The sequence below is a fragment of the Chrysemys picta genome, chromosome 17, assembly GCF_011386835.1.
Source record: "Chrysemys picta bellii isolate R12L10 chromosome 17, ASM1138683v2, whole genome shotgun sequence".
NCBI classification, from domain to species: Eukaryota; Metazoa; Chordata; order Testudines; family Emydidae; genus Chrysemys; species Chrysemys picta.
The window spans coordinates 17,600,997-17,626,204 of NC_088807.1; the positions used below are offsets into that span (position 1 = coordinate 17,600,997).

The 25,208-nt window shown below is 57.7% G+C and overlaps 2 protein-coding genes across 2 annotated transcripts in view; one reads left to right on the plus strand and one right to left on the minus strand.

The window, feature by feature from the left end:
* LOC101945709 (uncharacterized) overlaps positions 1 to 25,208 on the plus strand; it is a 449,899-nt gene that overhangs the window by 41,574 nt on the left and 383,117 nt on the right. The window lies entirely within an intron of this gene.
* On the minus strand, positions 6,944 to 18,888 carry LOC101945994 (matrix metalloproteinase-9-like). Its single transcript, XM_024112396.3, has 5 exons — positions 15,386 to 18,888; positions 14,700 to 14,849; positions 13,943 to 14,107; positions 11,585 to 11,746; positions 6,944 to 8,269 (listed from the first exon to the last, which is right to left on the minus strand). Exons 1-5 carry the CDS (start codon positions 15,453 to 15,455, stop codon positions 8,115 to 8,117), a joined length of 702 nt encoding a protein of 233 aa, XP_023968164.2. The 5' UTR covers positions 15,456 to 18,888; the 3' UTR covers positions 6,944 to 8,114.

Sequence of the window (25,208 nt, forward strand, 5' to 3'; positions counted from 1 at the left end):
GAGGCATTCCATATTTTTCCACTGGCACAACGGGGCCCCGATCTTGGCTGGGGTCTGTGCAGCACCCGGCACAGTGAGGCCCCACTCTCAGTTGGGGTCATTCTAATCATAAATCCTGAGATGAGGGTCTGAGGCTGATTCTAGCTGCAGTCATTGGCATGACTCCAAATCGACTCTGGAGTAACCACAGTCCGGATCTGGTCCCTTGGTCCAAGATGCAGTTATATCCCTTAGCATTTCTAGTGTAAATAATCTGCAATAACGAACCGGATCAGAGCAAGCACATAAAGAACAGGGGTGAATTTGGACATCAGACCAGTTCCTAAATGGGAACAAAGATCCCCCTGTCCATGCCGGTGTAGCTGACTACTAGATTCGCCACTGGTGCAAATTGGCATCGCTCCGCGGCTTCAGCGGATCTGTGCTGAGTTACAGCAGCTCGGAATCTGGCCTTTTAATTCAAATGAAGCCAGGTCAATTTACACCTGCTGGGGATTCTGGCCTAGTGACTCCAGGGAAGCAAGGCAGAATTACACCACTTGGGGATCTGGTCCATTGACTCCAATGGCGCGGGGCCCATTTATATCGCTCATGGTTGTGATTTATCTTTCTCGATCTCTCCCCGTTTCACTTTCCATCTCAGTCTCTCCCCCCTGCGCCGTCCCCTTTATTTACAAGGGGAAATCGTACTCGGCCTGCACCTGGGATGGGACTAAAAGCAGTTTGCGCTGGTGCGCGACCACCACGAGCTACGACACGGACGGCAGGTGGAGGTACTGCAGCGTGACGGGTGAGTCCTGGCAGGCTTCGCCTCTTACACCCTTCCCCTGCGCGGCACAGCGGCCATTCGGCTCGGCCAGGGAAACAGCCCCCACTCGCTGCAAGGGAACGACCCAGCTCCAAATCCGCTGGGCAAACTTTTCTGAGATGCCAGTTAATTCCCTCCTAGGAGCGTTTGATTTAACGATCGATCGGTCGCCCTCCCTCTTGCCACTGCTCCTTCATGTGCAAAAATCCGCACTGGCTTGGGCCAGTGACACAACGGTGCTCTCGCAATGCCACACACTCATCTCCCGAAAACACACACACGTGCACACGGGATGGGAACGAGAGAGGACACGTGCTGCGATGACATGTGCTATAAGACAGCATTAAAATATTGAGAAATAAGGCCCTGGGAGACTAGCAGAAAAAGGCAGAGCCAGAGACTGGAAGTTGAAGCTAAACAAATTCAGACTGGAAATAAAATGCCATTGCAGCAGGGGGACCGGACCCTGAGTCTCCCCTGGGGGTGCTCTAACCACAAGGCTACACAGCCCTCCTTCCCCCTGGTTTAGGGAATGGTTCCTCCATTCTCGCTCACACAGGGGGGGATTGGACCTGGGTCTCCCACGTCCCAGGTGAGCGCTCGAAACCCAGGGCTAAACGTTATGAGGGAGACACCCCCCACCGCCTTCTCCAGCTGGGCTCTGAATGGGGCCAAAGCCCAAAGCTCCCAGCACACCCAGCGGATCGGGCCTGAGGGCAAATCGGCCTGGGGCTGGCCCATCTCCCACTGGGGGCTGGGGGGGGACAGGCAGCCAGGCGCCTGGAGGGAGGCAGCATATGCAGGCCCAGAGGCAGCCGGGAGCACCTGGGCAGCCTTCGCAGCGCAGACGCTGGGGGCGAGTGAGGCCAGGCGCCTACGCCGGTAGGAGGCAGCTGCGGGGGGAGGGGGGACGGGCGCGGTGACATCTAACGCTGGGGTTTAGGTGCCCACGTCCCTCTGTGGATCTGGGCCAACGGCCCCTTCCGGCCTTCAAATCTATGGCTCTATAAAGGCTTCGTCTACATGGGTTAGACTTGGCCACTTCTGTGTCTATGCAGCACAATGGGGTCCTGGACCATGACAGGGAGCTCCCAGTGCTACCATTATACCCCTAATATATAATGTACAGCACCTAGCACAATGGGGTCCTGTCCATGACGCGGGCTCCCAGTGCTACTGTAATACCCATTGTGAGTCTCTGCTTGCTGGGAGTGGCGCTCTATCCCCCTCTAGTGGTGGCTAGGCCCCCTACAGAATGATGAGCCTGCTATTGCCTTGGCTAAGAGACAAGTGTCTTTCAGCTCATGCAGTAGAAGGTCCCAGGTTGGATCCCCACTGCCAACACCCTTGGGTGGGTCAGTGTTTCACCCTAATATATAATGTACAGGAACTAGCACAATGGGGTCCTGGGCCAGGAGTGGGACTCCCAGTACTACCGTAATACACCTGCTCAGTAATGTACAGCACCTAGCACAATGGGGTCCTGGCTATGATGGGGGTGCCTAGTGCTACTGTAATACCCCAATAAATAATGTACAGCTATTATTATTCCAGAAAGGGAAAGGTGTTTTCACCACAAATTCATGCTGACAGAACCTCTCCTCCCAGCCCTGTGTGTCGTGTAGGAGCTACACGTTGGGTGGGAGGTATTTTAGGGACGTTTCTGAGAGTTTGTACTGATCGGGAGGGTGAGTTTCCCGGGATTCTGTTGCTCAGTCATGGAGGCACTTTTGAATCTCCCACCCTAGGCTGGTCCAAGCCTCCCTATCTCTGCCTGCGAAAACTTCCTGCCTGTAGACGCAAGGGCTGCAGCCTGACTACACTGCCTGCATTTTGGAAGAGAGACCTGAGCGGAGGGTGTGGGAGAGAGGACTGGGGTGGGGGGTGGAATTGCTAAAGCAATTCCAGCTGGAAGGCAAGGCGGGGGAAGACCCCCCATCTTCACGGACTGGGGAATGTGGGGATACTCAGGGGTTGGGTTTTTTAAGTTATGTCAGCCCATGTCTCTGTGCACTGCGCCGTGGGGAGCCACTAGCCACACTGCGCGGTGGAGAGGGAATGATGCACGGAGGTGACCCAGGGAAACTGACCAGCTGCGACCGTGCTGGAGATATTTGCCAGGCACAGGATGTAGGTGATGATGTGCATGTGCTGAGCTGCTAAAGCATTAAGAGTCCAATGAAGGACAGAGCCCATTTGCCCCGGCTCCGGTCTGTGACTTTGCGTTCTGTGGCTGAGTTCTTAGCAGGGCCTCCTGGATCCAAGATCCCGCCGCCACAGAACTGTGCTCTGGACTCTCAGCTCTCATTTAAAAAGGGGACCTGAGTGTCAGCAGTACAGTGCTGCTTGCCTGCGTCTGCAGAGAGCCTGGAACCATGGCTCTGAAGGGGGAGGGGGACTGCCCCATCCAGCTAAAGGGCAAATGACTCTGAAACCTAATGAAGGCAGTTGAAATTGAAGGGGGTGGTAAAATAAACTCTCCCCCTGTGCAGTTCCTTCACAGCCAATGAACAGAACATGTCCTTAGCAGAAAAACCCTCTGATTCCTCTCCTAGCTGAGCTGAAATCTCCCCCGGCCACGGTACCAGTCGGTGTTTCTGTCTCTCGCAGATGACGACAATGGAGAAGTGTGTGTTTTCCCTTTCACCTACAAGGGCAAACGCTTCTCTGCTTGTACCAAGTTTGACAATCTCTTCGGGAGGTTCTGGTGTGCCACCACTGACAGCTACTGCACGGACCACCAGTGGGTTTTCTGTCCTGACTGAGGCGGGAGAAGGAGGAGCCGAAGAGAGGGGCAGTGCCAGAGCCGTTGATGTCCCACGACACCACTTTGACGGAGGGAGCTCCTGGATAAAAACCCAGGCCAAGAGTCTCAGAAGCGACGAGTGATTTTTGGGAGCCCATCTCGAGACGCCTTCAAAGGCAGGTGCTCGGTGCTTGTGGAAGATCAAGCTCCATTTAAGGTGCTGAGTAGCTGCCCCTTTAAGGCAACACAACATGGGTGCCCAAAATCCTAACGCTGGCTTGCAAATCCTGAGACGCATCCAGAGCTGTTTTGTCTGATCAGCACGTCACTCTGGCTGGGGCTGGGCGGCCTGGTGCGTTACCCACTTTTCGCTGCCCTTGAAAATAAAGGCTCTTTCCGGCCAGTGTCTTTGCTTCATTTCTACCCAGGGCAGCCTCTGTTCACCATCTCAGCAGGCCCTGCCTTCCTTCCGCCCAGGGGTCACAGAGCCATGGGCACAGGGCAGTCCCTGCTCAGTAACAAGGGACGATGGTGTCTGCAAGGGGATCGCTCTGGGCACCAGGGTTTCAAGCCGCAGCAACACCCAAACAGAAAATGAGTCTGATGAAGTCTGAAGAAACAAACTTCCAGGCCGAGCTGTGAGCGCCTGGCCTTTTGCCTGAGGAGGAGAAATGGATGTGTTGAGGAGCTTCTTGGTGCGATCTTGTTCATTCCCCAAAGTGTGCCACATCCCATTTCCCTGACCCCCAAGGAAAGAAATGGCAGCAGGCAGCTTCCTGGCTGTGAAATCCCCACGCCTGCGCCTCCAGCGAGCTCTGTGCCCAAGCAGCTCTGTCTCGGTAACAACCCTGGGCCTGGCACCTGCTGCAGTTGAGGGGCAGCGTTAGGGCCAGCGGCTGCAGTGCAGCAGCCCAGGATGCCGTCCTTGGCGGAGAGAGATAGTGAGAGGGCAGCTGGTGCTGGGGAGGGGGATCAGGATCCCCCACAAGGGGCAGTGGGCAGGCGGGTAGAGGAGAAGGAGGTGAAAAGAGGCAGCATGCGGGTGAAAAGGGGGTTTGCTGAGGAAGCTGGATAGTGAAGGGCCATGTGCCAGGAGCCCGGCCACGAGGGACTCAGCCCACGAGCATTGAGGTTGCCTGCTGGGGCACCAGCAGAGGGACCCAGCCTGGGAGCTGGGGAAGCAGCTGTGGGGGAGGCACTGTCGGTGGCGGGGGAGGGGTGCGCTCAGTGCATTATAGGAGCCAGGGAGTGGAGGGACGAAGCCGGACGTTGCAGCTGGGGGGCAGAGGAGCCGATTCCCCCTGGGGCAGCGGGGCGGAGAACCTGAAGAACATTGTTGACGGGGGGGTCCACTTGGCTCTTCCCCGGAGCAAGGGCTGGCTGGTCCTTGGGCTCCGTGACTCCTCAGGTGCGGCTGGTCCGTGGCTGCTCCGTCCACATGCCTGGGCTTTCCCTGAAGGACGTGGGAAATGGACAGTTTGCTCCACTGTGTCCCCTCCACTCTGCCCCTGTCTGCCGTGGGCAAAACCGGGGGCACTGTGCCCACAGCTCACCCCTTGGGGGGCAGGGCCGCTGGAGGAGCTGTGGGGTTGTACCATGGCTCAGTTCAGCTGGGGCCACTCAGAGCAGCGCCCGGGTTTCCTGGGTCCGGTTGCCTGTTTCACAGCGGGGAAGGGCTCTAAAGGATACCTCCCCATAGGATCCCTCGGGAATGGTGCCCCCTATAGGATCCATAGGGATTTGTGCCCCCGTTCTAGGATCCCATAGGGAAGGGGGCTCCCAAACTGTGGGCTGCGACACAGTCCCAGCTGGTCCCCCATGAGCAGAGTTGGGGGGGACACAGGGGACATTGGCACCCATTGGCAGAGTGGCAGTTGCCGATGGCCCCTCCCAGGGCTGGAGGAGCCCCGCACCCCCGGTGGGTGGCAGGGGGCGAAGTGGAGCTACCAGGCGATGGGCGGAGGGTGAGGCGAAGGGGCCGGCCCGAGAGGCAGCTGCTCCTAGCGTGGATGGTTCATGGCTGCTCCCACTCCAAGCCCCCAGACCCTGCAATCTGTGGCTGTCGGGCCCCCTGGAGTGTCAGGCCCCCCAGGGCCCAGGCTCAGCGGTGGGTGATCAGGACCAACAAGGAAATGGCCAGGCCCTGCCCGAGTGTCTCCTGCTGCCTGGCAGGGCCGGCCTTAAGGGAAATGGCAGCTTGGCCCGGGAGGAGACTGTGAACCATCCTGCAGCCAGGGGAGGGTCCCAGGGGTGGGTCTGACCCAGCTCTGGAGCGGCCGCGCAGGGGAAGAGGAAGTCCCGTCCTGCCCCAGCCCAGCCAGGACTAGCAGCTGGAACCCGGCACACGATAAGGGCCCCTGGCCAGGGTGTCCCAGGCTTGGGAACTAGGGGTGCGGCGGGAGCTGCAGCACCCCCAGGTATCACTGGGCAGTTTGCGGGCGCTGTCAGAAGGATGCGAGAGTCCCGCAGCTCGGCTGCACCTGTGTGGTGAGAGCGGGAACTGCGCTTTTTCACACGGCTTTCGAACACACGTGGATGGTTTTCAGTTTCGTTAGCTGGGCGGGGGGAAATTTGGGAACCCCTGTCACGGGGAATGGTGCCCCCCTCTGGATGCCAGAGGGAATGGTGCCCCCATTATAGGATCCCATAGGGAATGGTGCCCGCCACTGGATGCCATAGGGAATGATGCCCCAATAGGGACCCCTGAACCCCTGAGCAAGGACCCCACTATCTCTCTCTCTCTGCAGTCTCAGGGGTGGGATCTCATTCCCAGCGAGCACCGTTCATTCACCTTTATTCCCCATGGAGCCATCTCAGGCTGGGTCAATGTTCCGTGCCCCAGTGACTCCCACTGACCTGCGCCGATTCCCCAAGTGCAGGATCGGGGCCCAGAGCCTGAACCCGTCACTCTCACCGGGGCTTTGCCCAGGGAGCAGAGGGCTCCTGCCTGGGGCTGTGGGGCAGCAGGGGATAAAGTGTGGTTCCTGCAGGAGGTGAGAAACACATGGTTCTGTGGGTGAGTCTCCAATGCCAGATCCCCCGTCTGACAGGAGCTGGGCCAGTCCCCAGGTCGCTCGCTATCCTGCTCCTGAATCAGGTACAGGACACGTGGTGCTGGAAAGACGCTGCACATGGAGCTGGGTCTCAGGTGCCGCTTGCTTAACTGTGTGCAGGACGGGGCTGCCTGTGCCACAGGGCCAGGCCAGAGGGACGCCTGCACTGGGGCATAAGTGTCGTTCAGGGACGTCCTGGGCCAGACAAGCAGTTAAAACCAAAAGGTTAACTTGGAGGCGAGCTAGGGGGAAATCTCTGGGCTCCCAAGTCGGCTGCAATGTGCCGAAGATTCTCTCTAGTTCCAACCCGAATTGCTTATGAAGCCAAGTGGCACCGTGTGCGCTGGAGATTTTATTCAGCTAACGAGCAAAGAAAAACCAAATCCGAACGACACGGCGCGGAGGGGAAACTCCTGCAAACCCTCCCCAGCTAACAAAGGGTCCAACCAGCCCAGCCCCAACGGCAAAGCACAGCTGACGACATGAGCACGCAGCGACACCTGTCTTAAATCGTCTTCAGCATCAAACCACGGGGCGAACACGGCCCAGGGCCAGTCCCTTAATGGGCAAGCGGGAGTCCAAAGAGGGCTGCCCACACCCAAGTGCAGTGATACTGACGGCCGCGGGGGAGACGGACTAGCACAGAAACCACATTGGTTATGACTGTCTACACACTCATCGCAGAGGCCAATTGTCGCTTCCTCCATCCCTGTTAGCCAGGGGGGCTGATCGGTGCCCCCCAATCACAGGACAGGCTTTACCCACGGGGGCCTCCCTCTCCCCTTGGTCGCCGTGGGGGGCTCAGTCTGTGTCCAGGCTCGGCTCGGTGCATCACTCTCTCCACTCTGCCGACTGGGTCTCTTGGCAGGAGCCGGCTGCCGGCTGGCCTCCATCTCTGCGCGGGTATCGCTCTGGGCCGGGATTTGGGCCGACACCAGCAGGGGGCAGAGCAAAGGGGCCTCCAGCCAGAGACCTTTGCTGTGACTGGCCGAGGGAAGCAGAGGCAGAGATGTGCAATCGCCACTGGCCCCGAGCATGACGCAGTCACCGGTGACTCGAAGCTCCCTCCCCCCGGGGGCAGGTGAATTCCCAGGACAGGCCCCAGGGCCGGGGGGAGCTGGGATGATCAGCCGGCCCCTCGCCATGGCAGTGCCAGTGCAGTAGCAGAGTTCACCATTCAGTCCATGCCAGCCCCTCACAGTGCCCTCAGGTCTGCCCTGGCAGAGCCACGTCCCCAGACGCCCAGGCAGGGCCCAGCTGTCCATAGAGCGGGGGGCACTGAGGGTCTGTGTGAGCGCGGGAGCTGGATGCAGGGGGCGTGTGGCTGCCGGGGGGAGCAGGACTGGGTCATGCGGGATGTAGGTAAAAAGCCGGGGACAGGAGCAAAGCCCAGCAAAATGCAGGCTGCGAGAGGCTGGATTTTAACACCCTTTTCTCTAGGCTTTCATGGCTCCGGGTGGGGGGGGAGGGGGGGTTCTGGAGTAGCCACGCAGCCACATCACGCGTGTTAATGGCTGGATCTTGACTGGCCCGTGGATCTTCTCGCCCAGCGTCTCTTCCTCCCCCTCCAGCCCTGCTCTGCTCCCCGCCTGCCGGCTCTGGAGAAAGGTGGAGGGAGCAAGGCCAGGGCTGGGGTCTCTGCTGCATCAGGTGGGCGCCCATCTGTAACGAGCCAGAGCGAAGGGAGGCTGGATTAGCGCAGCGTTTGGCCTGTCCGGGGAGCCCCACCCGGGGGAATTATAGCCCCGTACCAGGGGGTACGGCCGAGACTCGGGATCCTGGGAGCCCAACGTGAGACACTGCAGCATCCAGGGCTCCAACTGAGATCCGGGACCCACAGCGCCAGGCGCTGCACAGATCCATGACGACAGACAGGCCCTGACCCAAGCAGCTGAGAATCCAAATCGACCAGACTGACGCCAGGGAGGAGGGGAAACTGAGGCACAGCTGGGGAAGGGACATGCCCCTGCTCATCCAGTGCGGTTGGGTGGAAGAGCTGGGAACAGAACCCAGATGTCCTATGTCACAGGCCAGGGCAGCGCTTTCTGTCAGTCTGGCCTCACTGAGGCGTCTCAAGTTGGGCGCCCAAAATCCCGGGTCATTTGGGGGAAATTTGGTCAAAGTTACAACGGGTCAAAAGGAGCCGGGCAGGGGGGTCCCTAATCAATTCATCCCCCCCAGAGCACACCACGCCCCCCCACCACCACCACCAACACACCCACCCCCCGGAGCTCCCATCAGCTGCCTGCTCTACAAACCGCCCCCCCCCGCCCCGAATAGCTGGGACACCACAGAGCCATGCAGCGCCCCCTGCAAGTCACCCAGCCCAGCTCCCACATGCCCTGGGGCCCAGGCCGTGTCACAGCCCTCCCTCAGCCAGCCCTGTCATGGTCCCCACTGTGCTAGGGTTACCATACGTCCGGATTTTCCCGGACATGTCCGGCTTTTGGGGGCTCAAATCCCCGTCCGGGGGGAAATCCCCAAAAGCCGGGCATGTCCGGGAAAATCGAGAGGTCAGCCGGGCCGGCGGGAAGCCGGGTCAGCCGGGCCCGCGGGGAGCCGGGCCGGCGGGGAGCCGGGTCGGCCGGGCCCGCGGGGAGCCGGGCCGGCGGGGAGCCGGGTCGGCCGGGCCCGCGGGGAGCCGGTCAGCCGGGCCCGCGGGGAGCCGGTCAGCCGGGCCGGCGGGGAGCCGGGTCGGCCGGGCCCGCGAGGAGCCGGGCCAGCGGGGAGCCGGGTCGGCCGGGCCCGCGGGGAGCCGGGCCGGCGGGGAGCCGGGTCGGCGGGGAGCCGGGTCGGCCGGGCCCGTGGGGAGCCGGGCCCGTGGGGAGCCGGGTCGGCCGGGCCCGCGGGGAGCCGGGCCGGCGGGGAGCCGGGCTGGCCGGGCCCGCGGGGAGCCGGGCCGGCGGGGAGCCGGGTCAGCCGGGCCCGCGGGGAGCCGGGCCGGCGGGGAGCCGGGTCGGCCGGGCCCGCGGGGAGCCGGGCCGGCGGGGAGCCGGGTCAGCCGGGCCGGCGGGGAGCCGGGCCCGCGGGGAGCCGGGTTGGCCGGGCCCGCGGGGAGCCGGGCCCGCGGGGAGCCGGGTCGGCCGGGCCCGCGGGGAGCCGGGCCAGCGGGGAGCTGGGCCGGCGGGGAGCCGGGCCCGCGGGGCCGGGAACCGGGGGGTGCGCCGGGGGCCAGCAGTGCTGGGCGGGCCGGGGGTGGTCGGCCGGGGCCGGCATCCCAGGGCCCGAGCTGACCCAGGCTGGAAACGCCGGGGGGCCAGCCTGGGCCGCGCCTCCTCCCCCCACACACCCCTTACCTGCTTCAGGCTTCCCGCGAATCAAATATTCGCGGGAAGCAGGGGAGGGGGCGGAGACTTTGGGGAGGGGGAGGGGGTGTGGGCGGGGCTGGGGGCGGGGCCGTGGGCCGTGGAGTGTCCTCCATTTGGAGGCACAAAATATGGTAACCCTACACTGTGCCACACTCTGGGGGGCTCAGCAGGGCTGAGGTAGCTGTGCCCCCTCCCCACCTGAACCCATAGCCCTCTCCCCTAGCACCTCAGGGTTTGCTCCCCTCCATTGGGGTCAGTGGCGGGGACATCAGGTCTTGTGAGTAATGGCGACAAAGATGGCCGCCACCTCCCGCTGATGGGGACAGACTGTGCAGGACCCATCCAAGGGGCTCCATGACCCCCACAGTGGAGGGGAGGGGACATGGGGGATGTGCTGACCCCTTGGGCCCACAAGCAGGGTGGCCCCAACCCCACACAGGCCGGACCCTTGACGTCAGTGCGGCCAAGCAGGCGGGGCTGGGCCAGTCACCCCCACGGGCTCTGGCCCAGGCTTCTCCAGCTCCACAGGCTGGGGATCCGTGCACCTCCCCTGGCCCTGTTTACACATTCCCCACTGGGCAGCAGGGGGCACAGCGGGGCGCTCATGCTGCCCCAGGGCGGGTCTTGCTGCCCCAGACCTTGCAATGAATGGCCCATGGGGTGGCAAAGGGGGGTCTATCTCCCCGCTTCTGTCTAAAGGTCTGGCTACATTAGAGGATCCCAGGGGCTGGGAAGACTCACTCCATGGGCTGTGGGGATGCTGGAGCTAAGTGGGGGACGTTTGTCAAACAAAAGGGTTTTCCCCCCCTTGAAAATGGCCTTTTTCTTCCCAGAAAAATGGCTGTTTTCACAAGACACATGGGACTGTCCAAAGTTTCCTTTTCAACAAAAACTTCGGTGACTTTTGCCATTGAGATTCCGATGGAAAATGTTCCCAGGATCCCGCGGTTATTGGAAACCGGGACATGAGCATTTTTCATAGGCTGGGAAGCCCAGCTTTTGGTAAATGTTGAGAACCGTTCCCAGGAACGTTCTGATGAAAACATTTTGAAAAAACTTTTGGGGGACCCGCCCCCACTCCAAAGTCAGCCCATTTTCACTTTGCAAAACGGAAACATCTGCATTTTTTTCCACCCCACCTCCAAGGCTGGGCCTGTTGTGTTTGACAGCTCAGTTCTCAGCCACTCAAATGCCCTGGGATGTGACACTCCCCAGTTGTAATTTCCAGTCTATCTACTCACCGTACTGCTCTGGCCCCATTGCTACAGGTCACGAGGTATTTACCCTCCTAACTCCTAATGAGGCAGGACAATTATCCTCATTACATGGGTAGGGAAACTGAGGCACAGAGCTGCTATGTGACTTCCCCAAGGTTGCACAGGAAGGCAATGGCACAGCAGTGAATTCATGTCATAGTGACCAAGTCCCAGGCTAGTACGTAACCACTGGGCCACCCGTCCATGCGGGTGATGCCAACTGCAGTTCAGTGCAGAAACTCTACTGAACTCAGACCTGGGCATCTCACTCCCTATGGATACCCCGGCCAAGTGTCCGAGGCTACAGTGGGGCTGCCTGGGGCCGACCAGCCCTAGAGGATGCTGGGTCCTCATAGGCCAAGCTAGGCAGCAAAGCCCCATGTAGCTCTGCCCTGCTCCTCCCCGGCCCCTACCTGAGTCCTGACAGTACATGCGTTTCCGGTCCACGTCGTAGTTTCTGGTCAGAGAACACCAGGGCTTCCCGCTGGCGTCCCCATCTGCTGTGCAGCCCAGGTAGGTCTGGTTCTGGTAGGTGAACGGGAAGGCGCAGGGAGCCGTGGAATTGCCAGCCAGTACTGGAGAGTCAGAGACAGGGAAGGGGACAGCGTGGGGCAGAGGTTAAGTCATTGCATTCAGAGGTAGGACTCCTGGGTTCCCTGCTGGGGACCTTGGGCAAGTCACTTTCCCTTTCTGTGCCTGTCACCTCTCCTGCCCGTAGTTAGACTGTGAGCTCTTTGTGGCAGGGACTGGCTCTCACTATGTGTCTGTGCAGCAACAGGGGCCCTGACCTCAGTCAGGCTCTATGCAGCACCTGGCACAATGGGGCCCAGTGACACAGAGGCCCATCGGGGAGACACTGCAGTGGGTCAGCAGTGCCCGTCAGGCCTGGCGTACTCACTACACCTCACACACCTGGCAGAATCTGCAGCTAACCAGGGTCATGGGCAGATCACATACAAACGGGCAACACACTGATCCTGAAAATTGTTACATGGGGTGTGTACAAAGAGGGGCTGGAATGATGTTTCTCAGATGTCTTTGGCAAGCAATGAATAAGCCCTCGAGTAAGGAACGGGCTTTTGCTTCTCTGGCAGCTTGCTCCTCAGACAGAGACAATGCCAGTCCATTTACATCTAAGGTAAACAAAGCCATCAAGCTACCAAGCGGGGGAGAAGACAGCCCGGCCCCTACAGGAGAGAGAAACTTTGGCTGGGCCCACATTGCACAGAATATATTGCAAAGATTTTCAGGGCTATAAAAAGAAGGGGAAAGAACCCCCTGGGGTTATCCATGAGTGGGCAGATGCAAGAGGCCGGAGCTTCTGGACATCTGTGGATCCTTCAGCCAAAGGAACTGAGCACAGGTGAGAAACCTGCTTAGGCAAAGATCTTAACTGGCTGACATTCGGTTCTCGCCTGAGAAGCGTGTTTCTACTGGTGTTTGTTTGCGACCGTTTCTGTCCTTATTCCGTCGGCTTGCCACCACTTAAACCCATGTCCTTTACTTCATAAACTTGTCTTACTTTTACCACAGACAAGCTCAGTGTTTGGACTGACACAGAGGGTTTGTCAGTCCCAGTTAAGCCAATAAGCGGCTGGGTGCTGTCTCTTTAACGGAGCAGCGAATCTGATCAGGTTTTGTGCGTGCTGCTGTGAGAGGCTGTGAGGTTTGGACTGGCAGCGTCCTGAAGAGTTTGCTGGAAGGGCAGATAAGCCGGTTGGGGAGCTGACGCACAGCTTAGCTGCAGCAGAGTGGGGTAACAGAGAGGCTCACAGTTCTGGGAACTCCAGTTGGTTGTCAGAGGCCCTGATCTCAATCAGGGTCTGTGCAGTGCCTGGCACAACGGGGCCCCTGATCTCTGGTTTCAGTGCTTCTGCACCGTAAGTTACCAAATACTACATCAGTGTGAGAGTGCAAGGTTGTACCAGCCTGTCCGCAGCCCCAGACTCCGTCTGTCTAGTGCAAACCCTGCTCCGGGAGGGACCCCTGTGCTGTTACACCTATAACACCCCAAAGCTGCCCTAAGTGTCATGCTGGGGCAACAGGTCTGCCTCACCCCGCTGAGCTGCCGGGCATGGTTTGGGATAAGGGACCGTAATGTGTCAGGCAGATTCAGTGTTGCCAGACTCACACGTTCAGCAATGGGGACTCTGGCCCCCAAAAATCACGAGGTTGTCAACAATCAGCGGGAGGGTCTTCTCATTTCCCATCTGGTTCCCGGGCTGTTCTCCCAGTCCCAGCTTCTCCCTGAAGCCCCAAGGGGAAGAAACCTCCTTTCTACGTTTAACCTGAAAGTTGAGCTTCCCCCATAGTCACAGGATTCCAGGAGCTGGGGTTTGATACGCGGAGCTGAGTGCTACCATAATACACCTAATACATAAGGTACAGCACCTAGCACAATGAGGTCCTGGGGCTCGCAGTGCTACCGTAAGACACCTAATAAATAATTAACAGGGTCCTGGCCATGAGTGGGGTTTCTAGGCCCTACCATAGCACACCTTAAAAAATAATAAGAATAATGTTCAATGTGGGGAGACTCAGGATAAACCCGCTAGAGCTGCTAGTGCTGGGAACTGAGTCTGACGTTTCTGCTCAAGTGTCTCGGGCTGAAATGTCCCCGACAGCGTTGCCCGGCACCCAGGCACACCTGCACCGGGAGGAGGGTGTGGTGGGGTTCCCGGCTGGGATTCCACCTGCAGTGGCTGTGAGGTGAGGGGCCCTCGACCGCCCTACCCTGATCCCCTCCCCCAACCCCCACTGCCCATCCTTACGGGTGTCAGGGCAGTAGCTCCAGCGCCGGTCCCGGTCGTAGTTCCCAGTGGTGGCGCACCAGAACCTGCGTGGCTTGGCGGCCTCGTCGGTGCAGGTGTAGAACGCCCGGCCCCGGTACACGAAGGGGAAGACGCAGGGCTGCCCATCTGTGTTGCCGCCATACTCTGGGAGAGGAGAGACAGGGACAAAGAGGTGTCACTGCTGTGTGGGGGGCTCTGCAGGGCTGCTCTCATTGCTACGTCCCTGGGGAACCCCGCAGAGACACAAAGCCAGAGACTGTCCCTGTCCCAGAGAGCTCACAGACAAAGGGCAGGAGGGGAAACTGAGGAATGGAGAGGGGAAGGGCTTTCATCCCAAACCCACCCTCCCCTCCATTAGCACAGCAGTGACCACCTGGAGGGACTGGAGCACCCCTGTCAGAGCCTGCTCTGCCACTGACCAACATCCCCTCACGCATGTCCCCTCCGTGACGGTGGCTGCATCTCACCTGATCCTAGCCCTGGCAGGACCTGAGAACAGCCCATCGCCCGGGGATCTCGGGCGATGGGGACACTTGCTGAGGTCACTGCTGAGTCCAGGCCCCTGGGCTCTGTGATTGATGCACATCCCACCATGCTTTGTGTCAGCAAAGGAGTGTGGGATGTGTGGTGGGTTCCTGGCTGTTCCGTGGCCAGACGCCCTGGGGTTCTGGCCCTGCACAGGGAGCCAGAGGGTGCCCCCCACCTCAGGACGAAGGGGGAACGCCCCAGTCCTCACCCGTCTCATAGCAGCGCTTCCAGCGGGAGTCCTGGTCGTAGTTGGCGGTGGTGGCGCACCATAGTGTCCACCCGGCCCAGCTTCCGTCCCAGGTGCACGTGGGGTACGATCGCCCCTGGTAGATGAAGGGGAAGACGCAGGCAGCACAGTCTGAAACGGGAAGAGGGAGCGGGACAGAGACACAGATGCAGAGTGACAGGAAGAACAGTGCTGGGGGTGCAGGGCTGGTCTCTGCTGGGGGGAACATGGGGTGGGGGCTGTGCCAGGAAAAGCGGAAGGGGGCTAATCTGTGCTAGAGGGAGCATGGGGGGGCGTCTGGGCTGTTCCAGGCAGATGTTGGAGGACAGGGCGGGAGGCTCCGTCTGTGCCTGGTGGAAGATGCAGGCAGGGGGTCTGGATGCAACTGGCAGTTGTGCCCGGTAGCCCTACATTGCCCATGCCCAGCACCCATGCACTGTGCCCTTCCTCTGCACCCCCCACTCAGCCATGCTCCAGGGTCCTGTGTCTGCCAGTGAAACACGCTTGCTCCCAGCCCTGCCTCCATGGGAGCACCCGGATGCCAGGGTCCCACACACCAGGGCGATGGCCAATGAAGGGCAGGACCCCGCCCCCCTCCCCCATGCTACCCCCTCACCGTCCCAACAGTGCCAAGGTGGCTCCATTGCAGGCCAGGAGCCGGGTCTCACCTTCCAGCGCCCTGCAGACAGGCAAGAGCAGCCAGCCCCAGGCCAGGAGCCTGACACCAGACAGCATCATCCCAGCCTGCACGGAGCCTGCTAGAGCCAGAGACGCTGCCCCCTGCAGCCTGCTAGAGCCAGAGACGCTGCTGCTCCTCCCCAGAGCCTGCTACAGCCTCCCCAGTGCCCCCGTCTCTATCACTCCCAGCCACATGGCGCAGGATGTCAGCTCCGGAACCCGCTGAGCAGGTTCTACCAGGAGGGCGTCTCCTCCTCCCTGCCCGAGTCCCACGCTCACTGCAGCCGGGCTGGAGACGGAGCTGGGAGACCAGCCAGGGGCAGGAGGGATGCAGGGAGCCCAGCGACTGCCCTGGAGACCAGTGGGGCCCATTCATCTCCACTGAGTCAAATCCCCAATTCACACACACACACCCCTCGACTGCCCTGGGGTCAGGGCCAGAGCCTGAGCTCAGCAGAGTCAATCCAGAGCAGGCTGCAGGGATGTGGGGCGGCCTAGTGACGAGGGAGGGCACAAGACCTAGGTTCTGCTGCAGGACTTTGTCTCAGTTTCCCCATCTGTACAATGGGGATTATGACCCTGACCTCCTTTGCAAAGAGCTTGGAGATCTACTGCATACGAGCAAGGGATTATTATTGTTTAACCAGACGATCAAAGGGGCGCCCTCCATAGGCGCCAACTCCATATAATACTTTGTAATTGCTGGACTGAAACATTTTACTTTATTACAAAATACTACTCGGAACGTTTCCTTCCAAGGAGGAGAAAATGTTTCATTTTGAATTTATCATTTCGAATCTTGTCATTTCTACTCTTACATTATATTGAAATCTGAATTTTAATATGACATCTAGATATTACTGTATATTAGTTTAATTTTCAAAATTATCAGAACGCAACATTGTGTTAATGTAATTACTGTGATATCTGTATTTTTAATTATGAGAAAGCCCCATTTTGATTATATAGATACGAATTGCTGTGCCGTTCTTGAGACAATCCGACATTATCCAAACATTTCACTGCTCCTGCGTTGACGTCTCTCAGCATGTCCGTTCCAAGACAGTTCTGAGACGTCGGCTTTTCATTCGCATTCGGACTGACAACAGATTCCAGAAATGTCATGTTTCCCGTGGAGCGGCCAGGCCGCTTTCCATCTAGCTCTGCATGTAGGGCAGAAGGGACCAGGGTGATTTAGGCTGAGCCCTGTACAGCACAGGACAGGGAATGTCCCCAAAATAATTCCCAGAGCAGATCTTTTAGAAAAACCTCCAATCTTGGTTTTAAAATTGCCAGTGATGGAGAATCTATGACTAGAGCTGGGTGCATGGGGTGGCCCCATTCCCCTCACAGGCCTGAAGCCAGACCCGTGGTAGAGGTGCCTGTATCTGGCCCATCCGGCAGCACGGTAACCGACCCACTCCTGTTGCGCCCCCTTAAGGCCAATTGTGGCACCGCAGGTGAGGCCTGCCTCAGTTTCCCCTCACTTGTGATGCAGACTTTCACGTACCTAAAAGTGACCCCTTTGGAGGGGACCAATCCAAACAAAACCTTCATCCCAATGTCCCCAGGAGGCTTTGGCAGGGGGAGGGGTGAGACGCTGCTGGCATGGGGCCGTCAGTTACATTTCCCTGTCCCAGGTGGGCCACCCTAAGGCCCCTTCAGTCCTGGATCCTAGTGACGGATAAACCCCGGCTGGTTTGGCAAAGGCTGTGCTGTGTTTCTTCCAATCCCTACGGGGCACAATGTGCTTTCCAGAGGGAAAATCTGCCCCGCTAAGCACCAGTATGGAACCCACACGTATGTGCCCGGCGCCAGTCTAGAACCACCTCCCCCTTCCGAGTGTGTAACAGCTTCCAGTCTAGAACCCTGCCCCTACTGAATGTGCGCCAGGCTCCTTTCTAGAACCCCCAACCTCTGTGTGCATGTGGCGCCTACCTGGAATCTCCACCCCATCTTTTTATCAATACATTAGAAGCAAGAGGAAGACCAAAGACAGGGTAGGCCCACCGCTCAATGAAGAGGGAGAAACAGTAACAGGAAACTTGGAAATGGCAGTGATGCTTAATGACTTCTTTGTTTCGGTCTTCACCGAGAAGTCTGAAGGAATGCCTAACATAGTGAATGCTAATGGGAAGGGGGTAGGTTTAGCCGATAAAATAAAAAAAGAACAAGTTAAAAATCACTTAGAAAAGTTAGATGCCTGCAAGTCACCCGGGCCTGATGAAATGCAACCTAGAATCCTCAAGGAGCTAATAGAGGAGGTATCTGAGCCTCTAGCTATTATCTTTGGAAAATCATGGGAGACGGGAGAGATCCCAGAAGACTGGAAAAGGGCAAATATAGTGCCCATCTATAAAAAGGGAAATAAAAACAACCCAGGAAACTACAGACGAGTTAGTTTAACTTCTGTGCCAGGGAAGATAATGGAGCAAGTAATTAACGAAATCATCTGCAAACACTTGGAAGGTGATAAGGTGATAGGGAATAGCCAGCATGGATTTGTAAAGAACAAATCATGTCAAACCAATCTGATAGCTTTCTTTGATAGGATAACGAGTCTTGTGGAGAAGGGAAAAGCTGTGGATGTGGTATACCTAGACTTTAGTAAGGCATTTGATATGGTCTCACATGATATTCTTATCGATAAACTAGGCAAATACAATTTAGATGGGGCTACTATAAGGTGGGTGCATAACTGGCTGGATAACCATACTCAGAGAATTGTTATTAATGGTTCCCAATCCTGCTGGAAAGGCATAACAAGTGGGGTTCCGCAGGGGTCTGTTTTGGGACCGGCTCTGTTCAATATCTTCATTAACGACTTAGATATTGGCATAGAAAGTACACTTATTAAGTTTGCATCTGATACCAAACTGGGAGGGATTGCAACTGCTTTGGAGGACAGGGTCATAATTCAAAATGATCTGGACAAATTGGAGAAATGGTCTGAGTTAAACAGGATGAAGTTTAACAAAGACAAATGCAAAGTGCTCCACTTAGGAAGGAACAATCAGTTTCACACATACAGAATGGGAAGAGACTGTCTAGGAAGGAGTACGGCAGAAAGGGATCTAGGGGTTATAGTGGACTACAAGCTAAATATGAGTCAAAAGTGTGATGCTGTTGCAAAAAAAGCAAACATGATTCTGGGATGTATTAACAGGTGTGTTGTGAGCAAGACACGAGAAGTCATTCTTCCGCTCTACTCTGCACTGGGTTAGGCCTCAACTGGAGTATTGTGTCCAGTTCTGGGCACCGCATTTCAAGAAAAATGTGGAGAAATTGGAGATGGTCCAGAGAAGAGCAACAAGAATGATTAAAGGTCTTGAGAACATGACCTATGAAGGAAGGCTGAAAGAATTGGGTTTGTTCAGTTTGGAAAAGAGAAGACTGAGAGGGGACATGATAGCAGTTTGCAGGTATCTAAAAGGGTGTCATAAGGAGGAAGGAGAAAACTTGTTCACCTTAGCCTCTAAGGATAGAACAAGAAGCAATGGGCTTAAACTGCAGCAAGGGAGGTTTAGGTTGGACATTAGGAAAAAGTTCCTAACTGTCAGGGTGGTTAAACACTGGAATAAATTGCCTAGGGAGATTGTGGAATCTCCATCTCTGGAGATATTTAAGAGTAGGTGAGATAAATGTCTATCAGGGCTGGTCTAGACAGTATTTGGTCTTGTCATGAGGGCAGGGGACTGGACTCAATGACCTCTCGAGATCCCTTCCAATCCGAGAATCTATGAATCTATGGAGTGTGTGCCTGGCTCAAATCTAGAATCTGCACTGCATCCTGGCTCTGCTCCAGATTCCAATCTAGAACCCTCCCCTCACTTCTTAGCAACTTCTGCCCCTTCCCTGAGCAAGTGTTGAACTCCAGTCTAGAACCCCCACCCCGAGCACGCTCTAAGCTGCCCTCTAGAACCTCACCCCAGCCTGGGATGACCTTGAAGCAAGGATTCCCAGCTGGAGCAGGTCCACTGACATCAGGGCTGATTGGCACCTGCTGGGATCTGCCCCATTGACTCCAATGGCTCGGGGCCATTTGGCACCTGCTGGGACCTGCCCAATGTCCCATTTCGTTGCTTGGTGCTGTTGGCACAAACAGCGGCAACCCCATCTCGCTGTGTGACAGATGAGTGCATTTGGCCTCCTGCCCCGTCCCCAGCTGTCTGTGGTCGGCCCAGCAGGATGGGAGAGACCCGGACACACGGACAGAGACACAGGTGCCGGACACGCGGACAGAGACGTGGGTGCCAGACACACGGACAGAGATGTGAGGCCCCAGGATGGTCTGAAGCTTTATGGCCCTTGCTCATGAGGCAGGGAATTGGCAACTTCACCTTGTCACTCCCAGTGTGAGACAAACCGATCCCACCTAGACAAGGCCAACGCTCCAGCCTGGAGTCTGTCCGCCCCTCGCCACCTCCTATCGTCTGCCCCCATCTGCCCTGCCCCTCGCCACCTCCCATCCCATCCCTCATCTGCCCCAGTGCCTTCACCACCTCCCATCCCCCACCCCATCTTCCCTGCCCCTCGCCACCTCCCAGCCAATCCCCTGTCTGTCCCAGCCCTCCTGGCTCAGCCCCATGGAGTTTCCTATAAAGGAAATATTGAATGAAGTAGCTGAGTCCCACCTGCTGCCCCCTCCCCTGGGCTGGGCACGGGGACAGCAGCAGTGGGCACCGCCCCTCTGCAGCGTGTGGGGAATGGAGCTATAAGAAGAGGGGGTGAGAGCTGAGAGCGCATCACCAGGCATCTGGTGTGAGCATCTGTCAGTGAGTGATGGCACCTCCTGCCCCATAGAAACCATGGTGAGTCCCCCACCTCGTTCTGCCCCATGGAAACCCTGGTAAGTCCTCCCTGCCCCCCACCTTCACCTGCCCCATAGAAACCCTGGTGAGTCGTCCCCCTACCTCCTGCCCCATAGAAAACCTGATGAGTCCTCCCCTGCATCCTCTTGCCCCTCTTCCCCCACCCTCACCTTCACCCTGTCCCATTGAGCCCCAGGGCAGCTCCTTCTGACCCCCACTTCCTTCCTGGCCCAAGGGGGCTGCCCTCTGCCCCCCATCTCACACACGCACTGAGCGGGGCTCATCCCCTCCAGCTGGGGGCAGTCGTGTCTCACACACACCCCCGCTCCAGGCACATAACACGGACGACTGACCATTCCCATCCGGCCAGGTGCCTGTACCCAGTTCTAAGGCCTAGAGCCGCTTCTCCTGCCTCTGACCTCACCCCTCAGCGGGCGGGGCCCACACCCCACCAGTAGCCGAGCTCTGGGGAGTGGAGGGGCTGGAGGGGCATTGCTGGCACTGCTGATACCCCGTCTCTCCCCAGGTGCCCAGCTGGCTGCCCCATGGTGCTCTCTGGCTGGGGATGGGGGCACTCGGAGACATCAACCCAGAAAACCTCCACACCATCATTGACTACATCACGTCGTGAGTGACTCCCTCCCATGGCAGCCTCAGCAGAGGGGTGAGGGGCCCCGGCTTCATTCCCACCCCTGCTCCAGAGGCTGGGGGCTGCAGCAGGAGGGAGGGCATAGCTTAGAGGATGAAGTAACACCTGTGCTCCCCGAAGCCCATGTTGTGTCAGCCCAGAGCAAGGTTCCCTCCCAGTAGATCGTAGCTAAGGTGAAGGTGCACCGGGCTGGGAGCCAGGAGCTCTGCTCCCATGTCTGCTGTCTAGTGCTCATCATAGACCTTGGTAAATAGCAGGGCCCTGTATCTCAGTCCTGGCTGGCAGACAGCTATGAGCCCCCAACCCTCTCCAAATCCACTTCAGGCAAAAGTGGGATGAGAACCCAGCTCTCTAACGTGGCAGACCCCAGTCTCAGACACACTGAATGTGCCACATATATGTGCCATTGTTAGCCTCTTTCACCACAATCACAGTCCCCTCCCAGAGCCAGAGGGAGAACCGAGGAGCCCCGATTTCCAGTATTCTTCAGCTCTCCAGCAAACATCCTGGAGCCCTGAGAGCCTAGAACCGGCCAGGGATGGTACCAGGTGTGACCCAGCCCAAGTGTCCTGCACTGCAGCCGTTTGCTGCTCAGGGCCGGAGGCAGAGCCATCCGGAGCCCTGCGGGCCTCACTGCCCTTTGCTTTGCTTTTCCTTAGGCCTGGGGTGAGGGCTCAACTCTCTGCCAGCAAAGCTGAATCAGCAGCTACCCAAGGAGCAGCTGCAGAACATGCTGGAGGCCATTAATAATCCCGGCGGCCTGTACAACCCAGGCCTGGGGAACATCGGCCGCCTGTCCAAGGGGGCAGGACAGCACGCTGAGTGGTGCCTGCTCCAGGGCGGCCGGAAGAGCCCCGTGCCGAAGCTCCTGGCCCGGACCTACAAGAATAGCAGATGCCTGATCTTCTTCACCATCAGCTCGCCCTGCATCGAGAACAGACCCTACAATATCCTACGGATGGTGAGCGACACCTTTGGCCTCATCAACAACAACTCCAAGGCCTTCGTCTTCCAGCAGATCTACCAGGAAGCCATGACGGCCCAGAGGCGGCTGCAGTCCACCCCTGCTGCGCTGCGACAACAACTGCTGCTGGGACTTCGGTGGGAACAACCCCAACACCAACGCCTGCCTAGATGGGAGGTGAGCCATGGGGCAGCGACTGCCCCAACATGCGGCTTCCCTGCCAGCAGCCTCCATCATGTCATAGAGGAGTGGGGGTGCTGGGGCAGGCAGCGCGGGGGGGTTGGGGATTGATGGAAGATGGGATACAGTTGGATGGGGATGGCAGGGGGGCACTGTCGGGGGGATGGCAGGGCAGGGGACACTATCAGGGAGATGGCAGGGTAGGGGGAACTGTCGGGAGGGGATGGGGGGATGGCAGGGCAGGGGGTACCCTTGAGGCGATGGGGGATGGCAGTGCAGGGGGCACCATTGAGGCGATGGTCGTGCCTGACTAACCTAATTGCCTTCTATGATGAGATAACTGGCTCTGTGGATGAGGGGAAAGCAGCGGATGTGTTATTCCTTGACTTTAGCAAAGTTTTTGATACGGTCTCCCACAGTATTCTTGCCGCCAAGTTAAAGAAGTATGGGCTGGATGAATGGACTGTAAGGTGGATAGAAAGCTGGCTAGATCGTCGGGCTCAACGGGTAGTGATCAATGGCTCCATGTCTAGTTGGCAGCCGGTTTCAAGCGGAGTAGTGCCCCAAGGGTTGGTCCTGGGGCCGGTTTTGTTTAATATCTTTATTAATGATCTGGAGGATGGTGTGGACTGCACTCTCAGCAAGTTTGCAGATGACACTAAACTAGGAGGCGTGGTAGATACGCTGGAGGGTAGGGATCGGATACAGAGGGACCTAGACAAATTAGAAGATTGGGCCGAAAAAAACCTGATGAGGTTGAACAAGGACAAGTGCAGAGTCCTGCACTTAGGACGGAAGAATCCCATGCACTGCTACAGACTAGGGACCGAATGGCTAGGTAGCAGTTCTGCAGAAAAGGACCTAGGGGTCACAGTGGACGAGAAGCTGGATATGAGTCAACAGTGTGCTCTTGTTGCCAAGAAGGCTAACGGCATTTTGGGCTGTATAAGTAGGGGCATTGCCAGCAGATCGAGGGACGTGATCGTTCCCCTTTATTCGACATTGGTGAGGCCTCATCTGGAGTACTGTGTCCAGTTTTGGGCCCCACACTACAAGAAGGATGTGGAAAAATTGGAAAGAGTCCAGCGGAGGGCAACAAAAATGATTAGGGGTCTGGAGCACATGACTTATGAGGAGAGGCTGAGGGAACTGGGATTGTTTAGTCTCCAGAAGAGAAGAATGAGGGGGGATTTGATAGCAGCCTTCAACTACCTGAAGGGGGGTTCCAAAGAGGATGGAGCTCGGCTGTTCTCAGTGGTGGCAGACGACAGAACAAGGAGCAATGGTCTCAAGTTGCAGTGGGGGAGGTCCAGGTTGGATATCAGGAAAAACTATTTCACTAGGAGGGTGGTGAAACACTGGAATACGTTACCTAGAGAGGTGGTGGAGTCTCCTTCCTTGGAGGTTTTTAAGGCCCGGCTTGACAAAGCCCTGGCTGGGATGATTTAGCTGGGAATTGGTCCTGCTTTGAGCAGGGGGTTGGACTAGATGACCTCTTGAGGTCCCTTCCAACTCTGATATTCTATGATTCTATGATTCTATGATGGGGGATGGTGCGGCAGGGGACACCGTCGAGGGGATGGGGTGGGGGCACCATCAGTGGGATGGAAGATGGCAGAGCAGTGAGCACCATTGAGGTGATGGGGGATGGCGGGGTGGGGGGCACCATCGGGGAGTTTGGGGTGACCCAGAGGTGGAGGTGGTGGCACTTTCGTTCTTACAACCTGTGATTTTACTAAGTCCACCACTCCTCCCCGTCCCCCCATTGTGATTAACACCAGTCAAGTGTCAGAGCATCCTGGGCCCTCACGTCTCTGTCCGTGCGTCTCAGCTTCACAGGGTGTGCGAGGCCTCCCAGTCCCCTTGGCAGTGCCCCCTTCATCGGGCCAGGCCTGGGCCCCACTTTTTGCCTGGGGCTCCTCTGAGCCCAGGCCCCACAAGCCAGCCGTCATTTATCAGTCACCAGGATCCAGGACTGAAGAGGGCTTGGGGTTGGTCTGGGACAGGGACACGTAAGTGAGAGCCCCAGGCCGGCACCGTCTCACCCCCCCCCCTCCACCCCCCAGCCTCCTAGGGGACACTGTGACGAAGGTTTAGTTTGCGTTGGTCCCCTCCAAAGGGGTCGCTGTTTGGTACCTGAAGATCTGCTTTCCAAGTGAGGGGAAACTGAGGCAGGGCTCACCCATGGCTCCATGCCTGGCCACAGGGGTCTGCGCCGGGACGGCCTGCACTATGACCGAACAGCTTCTCTCCAGCGCCTGGCCGGCCATGGGGGCTCGTCACACAGGGATCGGGCCCCAAGCCGGCACACTATTGTTCTAACGCAGGGTTAATGCGGGGCAGGTTGTAGGTGCTGGGAAGGGTAAGAGCCCAGGAAGGGCCAGCCTGGACCACAGCTGGGGCCGGGCTCCCTGGCACCGCCCTGTCCTTCGGGGGCTGTGACATACCAAAGTACAATCCAGACTAATGAGCAGCTGTGTCACCCCTGCTCTGCACCCTTGGGTGCCTTACAATGCCTTGCTGAAATAGCTCCCACGCAGGCCACTCACAAACAGCCTCCAGCGTGCAAGCCCCACCCTGAGTGTCTGTGTGTAACTGCAGCCTGCCAGCAACACCCTGGCTCTCACCAGCCCTGGTTATACCGCAGGGTGACCCCGACACACCCCCAGTCCCATATTTCCCCCAGAAAGCTGTGTCCTGTGCTGCCCAGCCCCCTCCTGGACAGCGCAAGTTACATTCAGTCCATTGTTCCTTTCAGAGAATAACATGCAAACAACTCGTCACCCCAAATGGAGTTTCCCAAACACTTCAATGTAAACACACCGGATCAGCTAAAACAATACAACAAGTTTATTAACTACGAAGAGAGAGATGGTAAGTGAGTACAAGGCAGACATGGATACAAGAAAACTAAAGGTAAGACGTTTACTAATCCCTAACTTAACAAACTATATTCGGTTCAAGCAAAGTTTTTCCCCGCATGCGTTCGGCAGTCTTACTGACCCAAACCCCTGTCAGAATCCCTCTCCCAGAGTCCAACAAATGCTTCCTGTGTCGCTTCCGGTGCCGTGAATGCGATGGGCAGGGAGAGAGAGCAGGGTCCTTGGGGTGTTTCTCCCTCCTTTTAATAGTTTCTGTTCCTCTCGTGAAAAACATTTGCAGCTGTGCACTAGGAGACGAAAAACCTGTGTGGAAGGACATTCCCTGCT

What these genes read in the sequence shown, in the direction of transcription:
- LOC101945994 (XM_024112396.3), bottom strand. Translation starts at nt 15,455, where the DNA reads ATGATGCTGTCTGGTGTCAGGCTCCTGGCCTGGGGCTGGCTGCTCTTG. An exon ending in TGTCTGCAGGGCGCTGGAAG is followed by an intron (nt 14,850 to 15,385) that starts GTGAGACCCGGC and finishes TTCCCGTTTCAG; the next exon opens with ACTGTGCTGCCTGCGTCTTC. An exon ending in GAGCTACTGCCCTGACACCC is followed by an intron (nt 11,747 to 13,942) that starts GTAAGGATGGGC and finishes CTGACTCTCCAG; the next exon opens with TACTGGCTGGCAATTCCACG.